The sequence below is a fragment of the Struthio camelus genome, chromosome 11 (assembly GCF_040807025.1).
Source record: "Struthio camelus isolate bStrCam1 chromosome 11, bStrCam1.hap1, whole genome shotgun sequence".
Classification (NCBI taxonomy): Eukaryota; Metazoa; Chordata; class Aves; order Struthioniformes; family Struthionidae; genus Struthio; species Struthio camelus.
In genome coordinates this window covers 22471321-22483444 of record NC_090952.1, presented here as the reverse complement: position 1 = coordinate 22483444, position 12124 = coordinate 22471321, and the positions used below count along the sequence as shown (strand labels likewise).

Sequence of the window (12124 nt, the reverse complement as noted above, 5' to 3'; positions counted from 1 at the left end):
CTTGGATTTGGGAGCCCCGTGGGAAGCAGCGGGTCTGCAGAGCTTGAAATAATTGCTCCCTAGTTAGGAGCCAAAGGGGATCTTTAGGCAAACCTCCTACCCAGGAAGCGCACAGCTCAGAAGCTGGATTCTGGATGCTGGCACGTGCAGGGGAGGCAATGGAAATGAAAGGCAATCCCCGGAGAGCAGATGGACTACCGCTACTGTTTGCTCCAAGAAATGCAGTTGCAGAGCCCTGGCCCTGTGTTTCCGCTCTGCCAGCCCCAGCTGAAGGGCTCTGAGTTTGAGGGTGCTCCCCTCATTGTTAAACAGTTTTAATCGTTTCACTGCAATGCTAAGCAAATGCTCTCCAAACAAACGTTCAATAAAGGAGACAAAAGGGAGCAGCGATGATCTCCCTCAGGGGTGCAAAGGGAGGAGGGAACGGACTGGAGAAACCGTGTCCCTGCCTCTGGAGGGGCTTAGGAGTCCTGCAGGCCAAGCGAGAAACGTCTCTGCAGAAATTAGAAGAAAGGATTTTAGAGGCCCTGATCTGCTTAATATTCATGCGAGCAAGGCTTTGGAGGAAGCCCATTATACGGACTCTGATCCATAGCATAAATCAGCTTCTCTTACTAATGCCATTTAAAATGTTGCCATTAGAACAAATTCAGGACTGGAGGACATTTAGTTTATACACTTATCTTACATGAAAGAGGAACATATACAAATGCATGTGCTTTTTATGATAAAACCTTCTATTTCCTGAATGCTTAGATACTGCAGCACAGCTACAACCATTTCTGGGATAAGTCTGTTATTTTTAAGTATTCAGCATTTTGGAAGACTGGCTTCCAGCAGCAAGAAGTTTATATGATTTGCTTTGTAGTCTGTCAGGTTATGGTAAATTTAAGGGCACAATGGAACAAAACTATCTTAGAAATTCATACAACTGTTAGGAATGTCAAAAGAACAGATTCCCCAAAATTTTTTCTTGTTTAGAACACCAGAATCCCTATTAAAAGAATTCCAAGCAAAGTATTTGAATGAAACAATCTCTTGAGAAATAAGCTGTACATTTGGATATTTGCTCCAGTACATTAAAAATTTGTAACAATATCACGCTGGACAAAGTAAGGTTTACCTATTCCTCTTTTCTTTCTTTTTTTTTTTTTTAAGACAATAAATAATTATCTTGAAAAATCTATACCTTTTTTTTTTTAATCATAAATATCAAATCCATAAGGATCATCCTCAGGGTAGGTTTTGCGGAGGCCTCGTCCCACCGAGGAGCACGCCAATGAAACGGCGGCATCCACTCGGCACTGCACTCCTGCTCTGTGTGCGCCTTCGCCACGGGTGAGACGGGACCTCACACCAGACCTCAGGCCTCCTTACAGATCCTACATGCGCGCTTTGCCTTATGCCTAGCACCTTCAGTGGCCGCAGAAGACAGATCTTCTTCCAGCAGCATGCCTGAATCCCTCGTGTCGCTCAGAAGTTAACACAGGGACGCGATAAGTAGTAAAGAAGGAGCAGGAAAACGATGGCAGCGAGTGACTGGACAGACAAGATATGATAACTTTCTATGACGTTCTAGTTCTTAACCTGCCATAGTTAAGTGCCCTGTAAAAATGAAATGATGCTTCACCTGCAAATATTTTTAATATTAAAAGAGGGTATTCAAATCAGTGCCTTTCAATAATTAAAGATGTTGGTCAAAAAGAAGGGTTGCTTGTTGATTTTCTGGTTTATTGTCTAAGCAGCTGGAAATACCTTCTCAATCTCCTTGCTCCTCATAACTCCTTCTTCAGAGCGAAAACTTAGTTTAAGCTAAACAGAACTATGTGAAACACGTAAATATTTTATTTACACATACCAATTCTATGCTTTCTATGTTTTCCTGCTTTCTATTAATTCTCAAAGATTGTAAAAAAAAAAAAAAAAAAAGCTATTTCACAGAAAAGCCAAGGGAAAAACAGTTGAATGTTAAAGTCATAATTAAGCTTAGTATTAGCAGAAAGGGTAAAAAAAAAAAAAAAAAATTGGTAAATGTGAACTTTAAAATGATGATGAATTCTCATTATCCGGAATTACCCAGCTCTGTTTGAATGAGCCCTGTTTAAAAGCAGAGATAGCGTTATTCTATTTCAGGCACTCTGAGTAGGCGAGCAAATTTTCTGTGTCGGAAAAAAAAATTAATAAAATCCAAAGGACAGCAATGAACTTCTCTAGATTACCATGGAGATAACATTTGCATTGTTTGTCATATGTGTCATAGTTACCTTCGCTAGTTCATTATTTTCATAAGCGATTTTTATTTGCATTTCTTTCAGACCCAGTAAGTCTGAAAGACTCCTGCACAGTGTGCAAGGTGTTAATGCTGCTTCCACTCACTCAGTCATCCTAGGACACCAATTTTTAAAGGACCTATATGGAAAGAAGGAGACATCACAATTCACAAACACACCATTTATTCTGATGTCACTTACTATAACTACTGTCCTCCTCTTTTGTTCCATCAATTGTTCCATCTGCTTGCAACTGCAAGTGGTATCCTTGCCTGCTGTATAGCTTTGTTACTATACCTTTAAGCTGAGGCTCTGTAAGAAAACAATAGTGAGATTAATGTGGGAAATCGGGATGTGCCGTTCCAAGCGAGCAGGATGCTAAAACAAACCTGCTGGTTTCTTCTCGAGAGTAAGATAAGGAAAAAGACCCGAGATAAAAGCAGGGCAACCAGCTTTGCAACACTTCTCATTTAGGCTGAGATCAAATTCACGTCTAGAAAAATCAATTGCCAAAATGATTAAATGCCACTTTCTATTGTCATGTAGGTAGCACACTCAAATCTGCTTCCAGCGAATGCAAATTCCATCAGCGTGCTGTTTGGCTTCAGGAGCTCAGCCCTATCTCATTTAAGATTAGGGATATGCTGGCAAAGAGTGTACTCTGCCTTTTAAAAAGGTGTGATTTCTTAAATGGAGAGGAAAAAGAGAACTACTAAGATAGCACTAACAAGAGCCGTAGTGACAGTTGAGAGCCTAAATATATAGCAGCAAACATTTGCCACGGGAACTGCTGCAGCTCTAATAAACCAACCCCCATTCCTCGCCGCTCCAAAGAGTACGGAGCATCCAAAGTGATAAACTACTCAATGAACATATGGAAAATAGGGGGGGGACCCTGAAATCCAACAATGTGCGGAACAGCAAAATAAACAGTACCATAAGGGTTGAGGTAATTACCTCATCAGCTAGAAGAAGAGAGATCAAAACAACATAGTCTGGATATATTTTTTTTCATAATCATCCTCATATTCACAGTTAGAAAGTAAAATATCTCAAATCAGTTTAGAGCATTCTAGACCAAAAACTAAACAGCAACAGGATTTGCTGTCATTTAAAGAAAACATCTAGGTAATGCACCAGCAGTAGTTGCAAAAAAAGAGGTCTACTTCCACTGAATCCCAATGACATCTGCATTGTAGCCATTTCACACAATTACATTTGTCAGGAGGTGATGCGTTCTCAGCAGCTTGCTCCAAAGCGACTAAATTCAGAGATAAAGGCACTGTGAAGATACAATTTATCATTTCTAACCCAAACTTCCCATGTCTCGGTAAGGCTCCTTGTGTTTGTAATGAAAGAAATTAGGGGAGCTCTGCTATTATGCTTCATTTTAATAGGAAGCAAAGGTGAAAAGCTTACAACAGTTTGCATAAGTATATTGCTTCCTATCAGCAAACTTTAATAAGTGTACTGACGGAAAACGAGCCCAACCACCACCCTGGCTTTTTAGCAATAATACACGGCAAAGCTGCTCACAGATTTGGAGCGAAGCAGCCACAGAAGAGGTGCCGAGAAACGCAGACAGGTTAAGTGGCTAACGGCATCAGTGTTTCAGCACAGCAAAGCAAGAGCAACGTTACCAGAGGGTTTTTGCTCCTCCCATGTGCAAAAACCGCTGGGAACAAGGACTGAGCCTTCACGCCTGATCTTTAGCACCTCTGGCGCAGAGGACCATGCGTGCAGGGCTGATGGGTGCAGGCGGCTCCTAGAAAGGCATAGGGTGCCGAAGCAAAACTCTGAAAGGCACTAGCAAAAGCAAAAAAGGCTCTTCTCCTGCAAACATTATTAGCAAATAATAAAGCAAGGCACAGGCACCGTGCGAAGCAGGAACACAAACCCAGATCCCTAGGCTACCAAGTTATTGAACATACAGAGGAGGAATATACGACTGGAGGAGGTGTGCATGGGGGAGCTTTCCCTGCTAGCATCTCCCCCACAAATAAATCACGTGTGTTTGTGCATGTGTAATGGAGGGACAGACTGCCGAGTTACCGGTACATGGGTAGAAGCGTGTGTGCAAGTGAGGCAGAAAGCAATGGTGTGTGTTATCCAAATAAAAGGGATGAACATGAGCAAGGAAGGGATCGGTACCCACGTCTCCTGGATTATAAAAGCCAGAAGTGGCAATGTCTGCACAATAACGTTAATTATACCAGCCCTGAGTCCCCAGCCTCCCTTTCCCCATGCCTGATGAACATCGCAGATTGCATTAAATGAAACAAAACCAGTCCCCGAACCCATAACCCTTGCCAACCTGGTCGCCGCCTTCGCCTTTTCTTGGAGCCAAAGAGTTTGACCCTGGAAAACACATTCAACTTGTTCTTGTCGCAGCTTCCCTTGCTCTTGCTGGGGCTGTTGACACACTTGCAGGCATTGGACTTCTCCCGCTCCCTGGCTTGTCTCTTCTGGCGGATCAGGGAGCTGGCGATGGCTGCAGCCATGGCCGCCACGGCCTCGACGCCGCCGGCGGCTCAGGTGCGCGGGGTCTGCTTGCCGGCTGCGGGCACCGCAGCCAGCATCGCGACCACGCGCCCGCCGCCGACCGGCTTGGGAGTAGGGCAGGCGCCGGTGGGACGCTCGCACCGAAGCCCCGGCTTGGGATGCAACAGTTTAGCTCACACGGTTTGGTTGGCTGAGAATCTCCCCTTCTGGTTTTCCGGTGCTTTTTTATTCCTCCCAACTTCTGGCAGGGGAAAGTTTGCAGGCAGAGACGAGTGTTTTGAAGGAGATCGAACAGCTCACTTGCAAGGCATCCCTCCGAGCTTCCCCAGACACGCTACTCGCATGCAGACATGGCACATCCACTTGGTGCAAGATCATCGCATCTTTGCCTGGCCCCGGTTTCTCCAGGGAACTTTTCTCCCTCCCCCGGCCCTCCCCATTCAGATCCCAGCAAACACCTGTTAGCCTCCAGCAGGGTCTGTCCTGCTGCAGGGGCTTTCTGGATCCTTTTTCCTCTTCTCCCTTAAGCAGAGATCCAAAGTAATCGGCGATGGAGATGCAGGGAGGGGGTGCTGGCACCCGAAGCCTTGCCTGCCTGCTTCCCCACGTCTCGGGAAGCCTTTTCCCCTCGGTTCCTTACAGGTGCTGCTTGCAGCACAGCCTCCCCTCTGAGGATGCGCCCGGCTTTTGCACTGCAACACTTGTAAGCACTCGGTAAACAGTGAGAGCTCCCCCGATGCCTCGCTGCCAGCAGCACCAGCGCCGGCACTGCAGCAGCAGTAGTCTTCAGGCAGCGAATGCACGCACGCACCGGCTCGCACACACCCCGGGAGCTGCGCGCTGCCTACAGAAACGAGGCGACGCAGCAAGCCCCTTATCACCACCCTCCCCTCCTCCTCCTCCTCCTCCTCCTCTCAGTGCAAGGCAGAGCGGGAGACCTGCCCGGCGGCTCTTTGTGCAGGGAGTCGCCAGGAGAGGCCCCAGGGAGCAGGGTGAAGGGAAGCAGGGGACAGAGCCGCCCCAGCTGCCTGAGGTCCCTGCTGGCCCCAGGGCCACTTCCTGGGGAGGCACAGACACCCAAACAGCCGTGACTGCGACGAGCAAACACCCGGCGCCGGGGTTTCAGCAGAGCCAGGCCACCTGGCCGGGCAGCAGGACGGCGGCATGGGCAGGGAGGTGGGGAGGACACGCTGCCCCTCACCTTTTTCCCCAGCCTTGCAGGAAGGTCCCCCCCTTCTGCCTCATCCATTTATTGGAGGCTTTTTGCCTCTCTCTCCTTCCCTCCCACACCTGCTCTAAAATCCAGTTTTCTAGCAGAGACTAGAAAACCCATTTCCTTGTAATTTCCATGTTCTCCCTCTTTGCCTCCCTGTTCCTCAATCCCCTGGCCACGCTCTCAAGCCAGCAGGGTTTATCATCCTGCTGGCCTGGAGCACAAGGGAGGGGTGCTGGGCTCGAGCTAGCCGGGGCCAGGCTGTGCGAGCGGCTAGGGGACCGGGGCCAGCCGTGGTGCTGGGAACGTGGGAGCCACGCAGGGGAAGTGACAGCGGCGGGGGGATGCGGGAGGGTGGCTCTGCTGCTCCCTGGGCACCACTGAGGCCATCTGGGGCTGGGAACAGTCCCAGGCAACTAAAGACATGGGCAGCCCATGTTCTGCACAGCGGATGCAGAACCTGCCCACATCCATGCCCCAGCACACAGGATGGCAGGAGGTCCTTGGGGTGCTCTGGTAACTCTTCCAACCCTCTTCTGCACACTGCCAACGGCCAGAGCCCCACATAAGGCCAACTCAAAGGGGAAACAAGACAGAGATGCGTAACCCTGAGGGCAAACAACTATCAAAGCAACTTATCCCGGAGACAGAGGGGACTTGCAGTCACTCGTGGATGTCACAGCAGGGTGGTATGTCCTGTGAGCTGGTGCCTTGCTGGAGCTGAGCTCAGAAGGGGTGTGGAGGTAGCAAGCCTTTGGCCAGCTGAGCCCGGGAGCTAAGTGTCCTCAGCACCCTGGTTGCCAGGTCCAGCCTCAGGGCTTCCCCTGGGCTCTCCAGATGGGACCCAAAGAGGCAGAGCCCTCGACACACGTGGTTAAGTGTCACAGTACATGGCTTCAGGTGTGCCCCAGAGGCATGTCCCACTGGCAGCCAGCTCCCTGCCTGCCCGTGGGGTGAGACAGGCTCCCATGGGTGGCACTGCAGGGAAAGCAGCCGAGCGGAGCGAAACGAGCTCCCGTGGGCAGCACTGAAGGGGAAGCACCCAAGTGGGACGAGACGGGCTCCCGTGGGCAGAACTGCAGGGGAAGCATCTAAAGTTTCCCAGTGGGACCCCATAGGATCATCTCTCTCCCTCCATGGAAGGTACTTTACGGAGAGCACTTCTGCCTCAATCAGGTGTACCCACGAGCCTTCTTCACATCTCTGCCTACACCAGGCTTTGCAGTACATCTGCTCTTTCCTCCTCTCTTACGCCTGCCCATGGAAAAGCCACGTGTCCTCCCCTCCCTCCTTGGGCTACCCTCTCCAGGAGCAGGCGTGCACAGAAGACCACTCTGCTCCATTTCCTCACTTTAAAAAGCTCCAAGTGCAGTTCACTGTACCTCTGCAATCATTACATGCAGTCATGGGATTAGAAATAGCTCACAACAGATCCTAATGCTTCCTCCACCTGGAACTTCTGTCTCAATAAAACATGCCACCTACCTAGGCCTTACTAATAGAAATGACCAAAAGGTACAAATTTTGAAGATGCTGTCCGTCCAACTGAAATCACAATGTGTGCCATCATGGCCTGAGACCTTGACTGCTGATACAGTATATCAGATCAGCAGCCCCACGTACCCATCCACAATACCTTTTTCCTGTAAGATGCAGGCGTATACATACATACCTACCTATACTTTCCTACATTTTTGTGAGGCACTTCATGGTGTCCAAATATTCGTATTAAATAAACACTCCTAATTTCTTATTTAAGCTGAACAGTAGGGTAAAAATAACTGTAATTCACAAATTCCACCACTACCCTTGTCTGCCAGTTCACATAAGACATGTGAAACCCAAACCAAGAGACAGCCTATTGGATATTATTATTAATAACTCATCCTACTCAACTCACCAATAATGGACTATGAATTTCGCCATCTCTCTACTTCCAATACAGACACAAGATTCATTTTCCTGAGGATCATCCATGATTTTATAAAAATTTTCAGTTTGGAACACAGTGTTTGATCTTCAGACCAAAGTGGAACTTCCTCTTTGTGATCTGTCCTATATATCACACGATATTTCATTTTCAGAATAAATAACCAGAACTCAGCTAACCTTGAAAATTCTGGGGAAAAGCAGTCTATAAAAACAGTATTTACGATTTCTTTCTGCCAACATTCTAGTCCACTTGCTTAAAATCCATACAGAAAATTCATTTGCACAAATGTTCCTTGACAGATAACTAAAGAGAGGAACAAAAATAGCATATATGCATAATCAGATTTAAGTTTCAAAAAACAGTCATCCAGATTTTTTGCATGATCAACCTCTCCATCTATTGGTACTCCTACAAACATGTCTTCATTTACTATAAATGGCATACGAAAATGCAGATCTTATTGGGAAAACGCCTTTGGTACAGGACCAGTCTTTGGACTGCTTCAATTTCACAGATATAAAAAACCTGAAGAACAGCTTTATTTTATTTGAACAACAAGAGCTGTTCACTCCCTTCCATGCTAAAAAGGTAAAATAAAGTAAAATAGCATTCCAAGCCACTTTTTGAATGTAGAAGGCAACCAGAAATGCCTTGAGCATATGTCTTCTTTCTTTTTATGTGATTATTGTAACCGAGTGGACTTAAAGCTAAAGAGTAAAACTTCAGCCCAATACCAGTCAAGAATTAAGCACCTCTTAAGAAATCAGGAAGGGACAGATCTGCAGGACCGTAAATCTGCTACAGTTACCGTCAGAGACAGGGCAACGTCCTGACCTGGAGCTGGGATCTGACCCAGCAGCAATTCCACTATTTTCAAGTAGACAAAGATCTCACTCACTAAAACACACTTGAGTCTTCAAAAGTTACCTGGCTTAGGTAAAAATAAAGGCTGCAATTTCAACATCCCAAACCAGGATCGGCTCTAGGACTAATATAGGACATGGTTTTCAACCAAAACACGTGTGCTGCCCTCCCTGCCTGACTCCTGCAAGAAAAAGCATCAAAACACTATCACTGGCCCAAAGCGCATGTTGAGGGCCATTGGCCACGTTACCAAATTAGAGGAAATGCTCCATCTCCTTGAATCATTTGTGCTGTGGGAGGTCCCAGAGCACTGCTGTCTTTCCATAAGTTTGAATTTATCCCGAGCACCTGTGGGCAGTATTGTCATGAAACAAACTCCAGGTTTTGACAAGCCACAGAGGCTTTGTAGCGCAGGTGCCCGCTGCAGCGGGTGCGTGGCCTGCAAACAGGGGAACTTCCTCCCTCCCTCCCTCCCCACTGATCATCTATCCTATTTCAGCACACAAATGTTAATAGATGTGATCAAGGTGCAAAGTGGCATATTGATGTAACACTGCTGTCAGACAAAGAAATGCATGGAGGAGAGACAGCACTTTCCGATGGCTTGTGAAAGCGAACCGGTGATTGGCACGTGAGCCACTTGCCCAGGGACCCAATCTCCTCTCTGCCTTGTAGAAGCATTAATGGTCCTCCTGACACATTCTCATAAAGCAGCAGCTCACTGCCAGCACCTTCAAAACATCCCACTCTCAAGACTAAATAGTCTTCCCCTACAGATAAGCACCAAAAGATGAACTAGAGATTTATAGTAGATTCATAGTAGATTTATAGGCAGATGCTGAATAAAACACGCACTGAATGAAAGTAGAGACAAGCCCGCTCCACACCTCAACTCAAGCCAGCGCAACCCCCATATCGCCCCTCTACATTTACCAGGCTGAAGCTGCGTCCGTGTAACAACAAAATTTCAGTCTGGCATGGGATGTCAGGCTCTTGTAACATCTAGAGTGACATGCCACTGCTGTTACAGAATAAACAGAACAAAAAAAATCTTAAGAGTCAAATCCAGGGATTGTTTCTACTGCCAACACTTCCAACAACTACAGAATTATTTTCTGAAAAGTGCCACCAAAATCACTGCTCTCCCTTTTCTCATCGAGATAAACAAGACTTCATCCAGTCGGGTATGACACAGCAGCACTGAGGCCCCCAGTGACTTTTTTCTCTTCTAAGTAAACAGAATTACTATTCACCAGGAAACAGAGCTGTTCAGACCCAAGCCTTGCATCACTTAGCTCCTCCGTGAGACATCCCATGGAAATGACTCAGCCTTTCTTCTGCAGCCAGCTCTGTGGCTGGCCAGCGGCTCTGCAAAATGGGAAATGCCAGGATGTTCTCTGCTTGCTTTTTGCAGGAGGATGAGTACAGTCTTCTGGTCAGTTCATTACCCCAGAAAGCCTAATTTTGCAGATTTGAGCCAAATTGAGAGGTCATCTAGAGGTTTATTTTTATGTGCAAGTTGGTAATCGGCATTAGTGGAAGAACGAGGCCTTCAGGTAGCTCCAGAAAAAGAGCTCAAATCTGATGATATTTAAGCTACTGGGCTGCCTTAAAATTAACCTTAATAATCAATATGCACTTTAATAACCAGCTTTATATCAACTGTATTTCTGTATTTCTTACATATCTATGTGAGATGCTTGTAAGGCGCTTATAAGTGGTGAAATGGATGTTCCTGTGCGCGCCTGTGCCATGCACCTTTGCCAAAGTGTGCTTTGCTGTTCTGTCAGTAACAGGAAAAAACAAAACAAATTCATGTGACACCAGTGTAGATACGTCGATTGGACTCATTTGTACAAGAGCTCACTCCTTCCACACCTGGAAGCACAGTCTATGCCACAGTCCAAGGGAGTAGGCGGCTGGTGGAATTTTGTCTTCTCAGATTGCAGAATCATGAATCCCAACACCAGCCAGAGACCCCTGTCTGTTTCCCGTTACAGAACAAATCTGTGGTGCACAGGGCTGGATGTGCAGAAACTGGCCCCTATCCAGCAAAGCAGAGAAGCACATCCCTATCTGGAAGCACGCGAGTCATCTATTAAGACTACCAAGACATTTAAAAAATAATTATGCACCTAATGCATTACAAAAGGCTCTCATATCTTGATGCGGTTCTCTTACCAGATCTGCACATGTTTGCTAGGACAAGGTTCACTGACGCAGACAAGAATTTGAGCCTCTTCAGAGTGACTGACCCTCCCTGCTAAATGCTCAGATGGCCGATAGAGCTCAAATCAAGAGCACCGGTTTCCTCTCAGATTCTCAGAGAAAATTTTCATTTTCTCTGCCCCTTCCCAACTGTGAACTCTGATTCCTTTAGCGCGCTATCTCAGTCAAAACTGGATTTGATCTGACCATGTCCCCTGGTGGAGCAGACATTTTTGGAAAAGGAGGGCATTGTTTGAAGGTGGAAAACAGAAATAGTTTTGCCTAGGTTAATCCATATTCAGTCATCTCAAAATGTCAACCACAAAAGATCATCTCTCCAGTGCATAAGAGATCAGTGCCAATCACCTAGAAAGGTCACAGAACAAACACAAGAGATCAGCTCCCAGCAGTCTGCGCACTCCCAAATTAGGAACACGTTATTCCGGTGTCTCCAGGTGCTCAATCTGAGCTAGGGACTTGCAGCAGCAACTGGCCAACTTATCTCTGCCCACTGCAAATACACTCAAGATCCTCCCTCATCAGTATGCACAGAAGTTTGTTTGCGCCCCTCGCAGCATGATGACACTCAGAAACATCAGTGTAAATGACAGCATATCATCCCTGCAATATTTACATCTCAGCATGGGACACACTAGAAGTGTGGGTTATATGCCACTATCAAACTTAACATAAGGCCACTTTACTACATGACAAAATACCATAAACAGTCCTTCACAGAACAAGTTGCCTGGAGAATATCACATTCATTACTCAAACAGATCCCTTTCCATCATCTCATAGGTCTGATGATTCATCCTCTGCCCTGCCAAGAGCTTGACAAAAACAGACACTCACTGGGTGTCCACTGAGTTGGAGCCTCTGTGAGGTTTCCTCCCGGCACCTGCGCCCAAGCTTTGCACCAACTTCTCACGGGCACAGTTTTTGCTTTGCTTAGAAGCTAAGTTTTGCCCTATTGCTTGACTTCACAGGACTACAGATAGAATCCAATTCTCTGCAGCCATGTGATGGATGCCAAGCTTACTGCTTCCTGTTGCTGTTGCTGTGTTAATCATCTGAGACCCATCTGTTTTCTAAGAATGAAACCAAATTATCTGGGATGAAATCAGAAGAGCC

General features: G+C 46.7%; 1 protein-coding gene across 5 annotated transcripts in view; it reads right to left on the bottom strand.

Annotated features, from left to right (window-relative positions):
- FGF13 (fibroblast growth factor 13) overlaps positions 1-12124 on the bottom strand; it is a 286202-nt gene that overhangs the window by 61576 nt on the left and 212502 nt on the right. For 3 of the 5 annotated variants that reach the window (XM_009684862.2, XM_068956968.1, XM_068956970.1), the window contains exon 3: positions 2472-2582. The exons of 1 other annotated variant lie outside the window; for it this stretch is intronic. In XM_009684862.2, the coding sequence (XP_009683157.1) occupies positions 2472-2582 (111 nt within the window). Of the gene's footprint in view, positions 1-2471; positions 2583-4584; positions 5822-12124 lie in introns of those variants that run through there. One more of the 5 variants, XM_068956969.1, reaches the window with a different exon arrangement.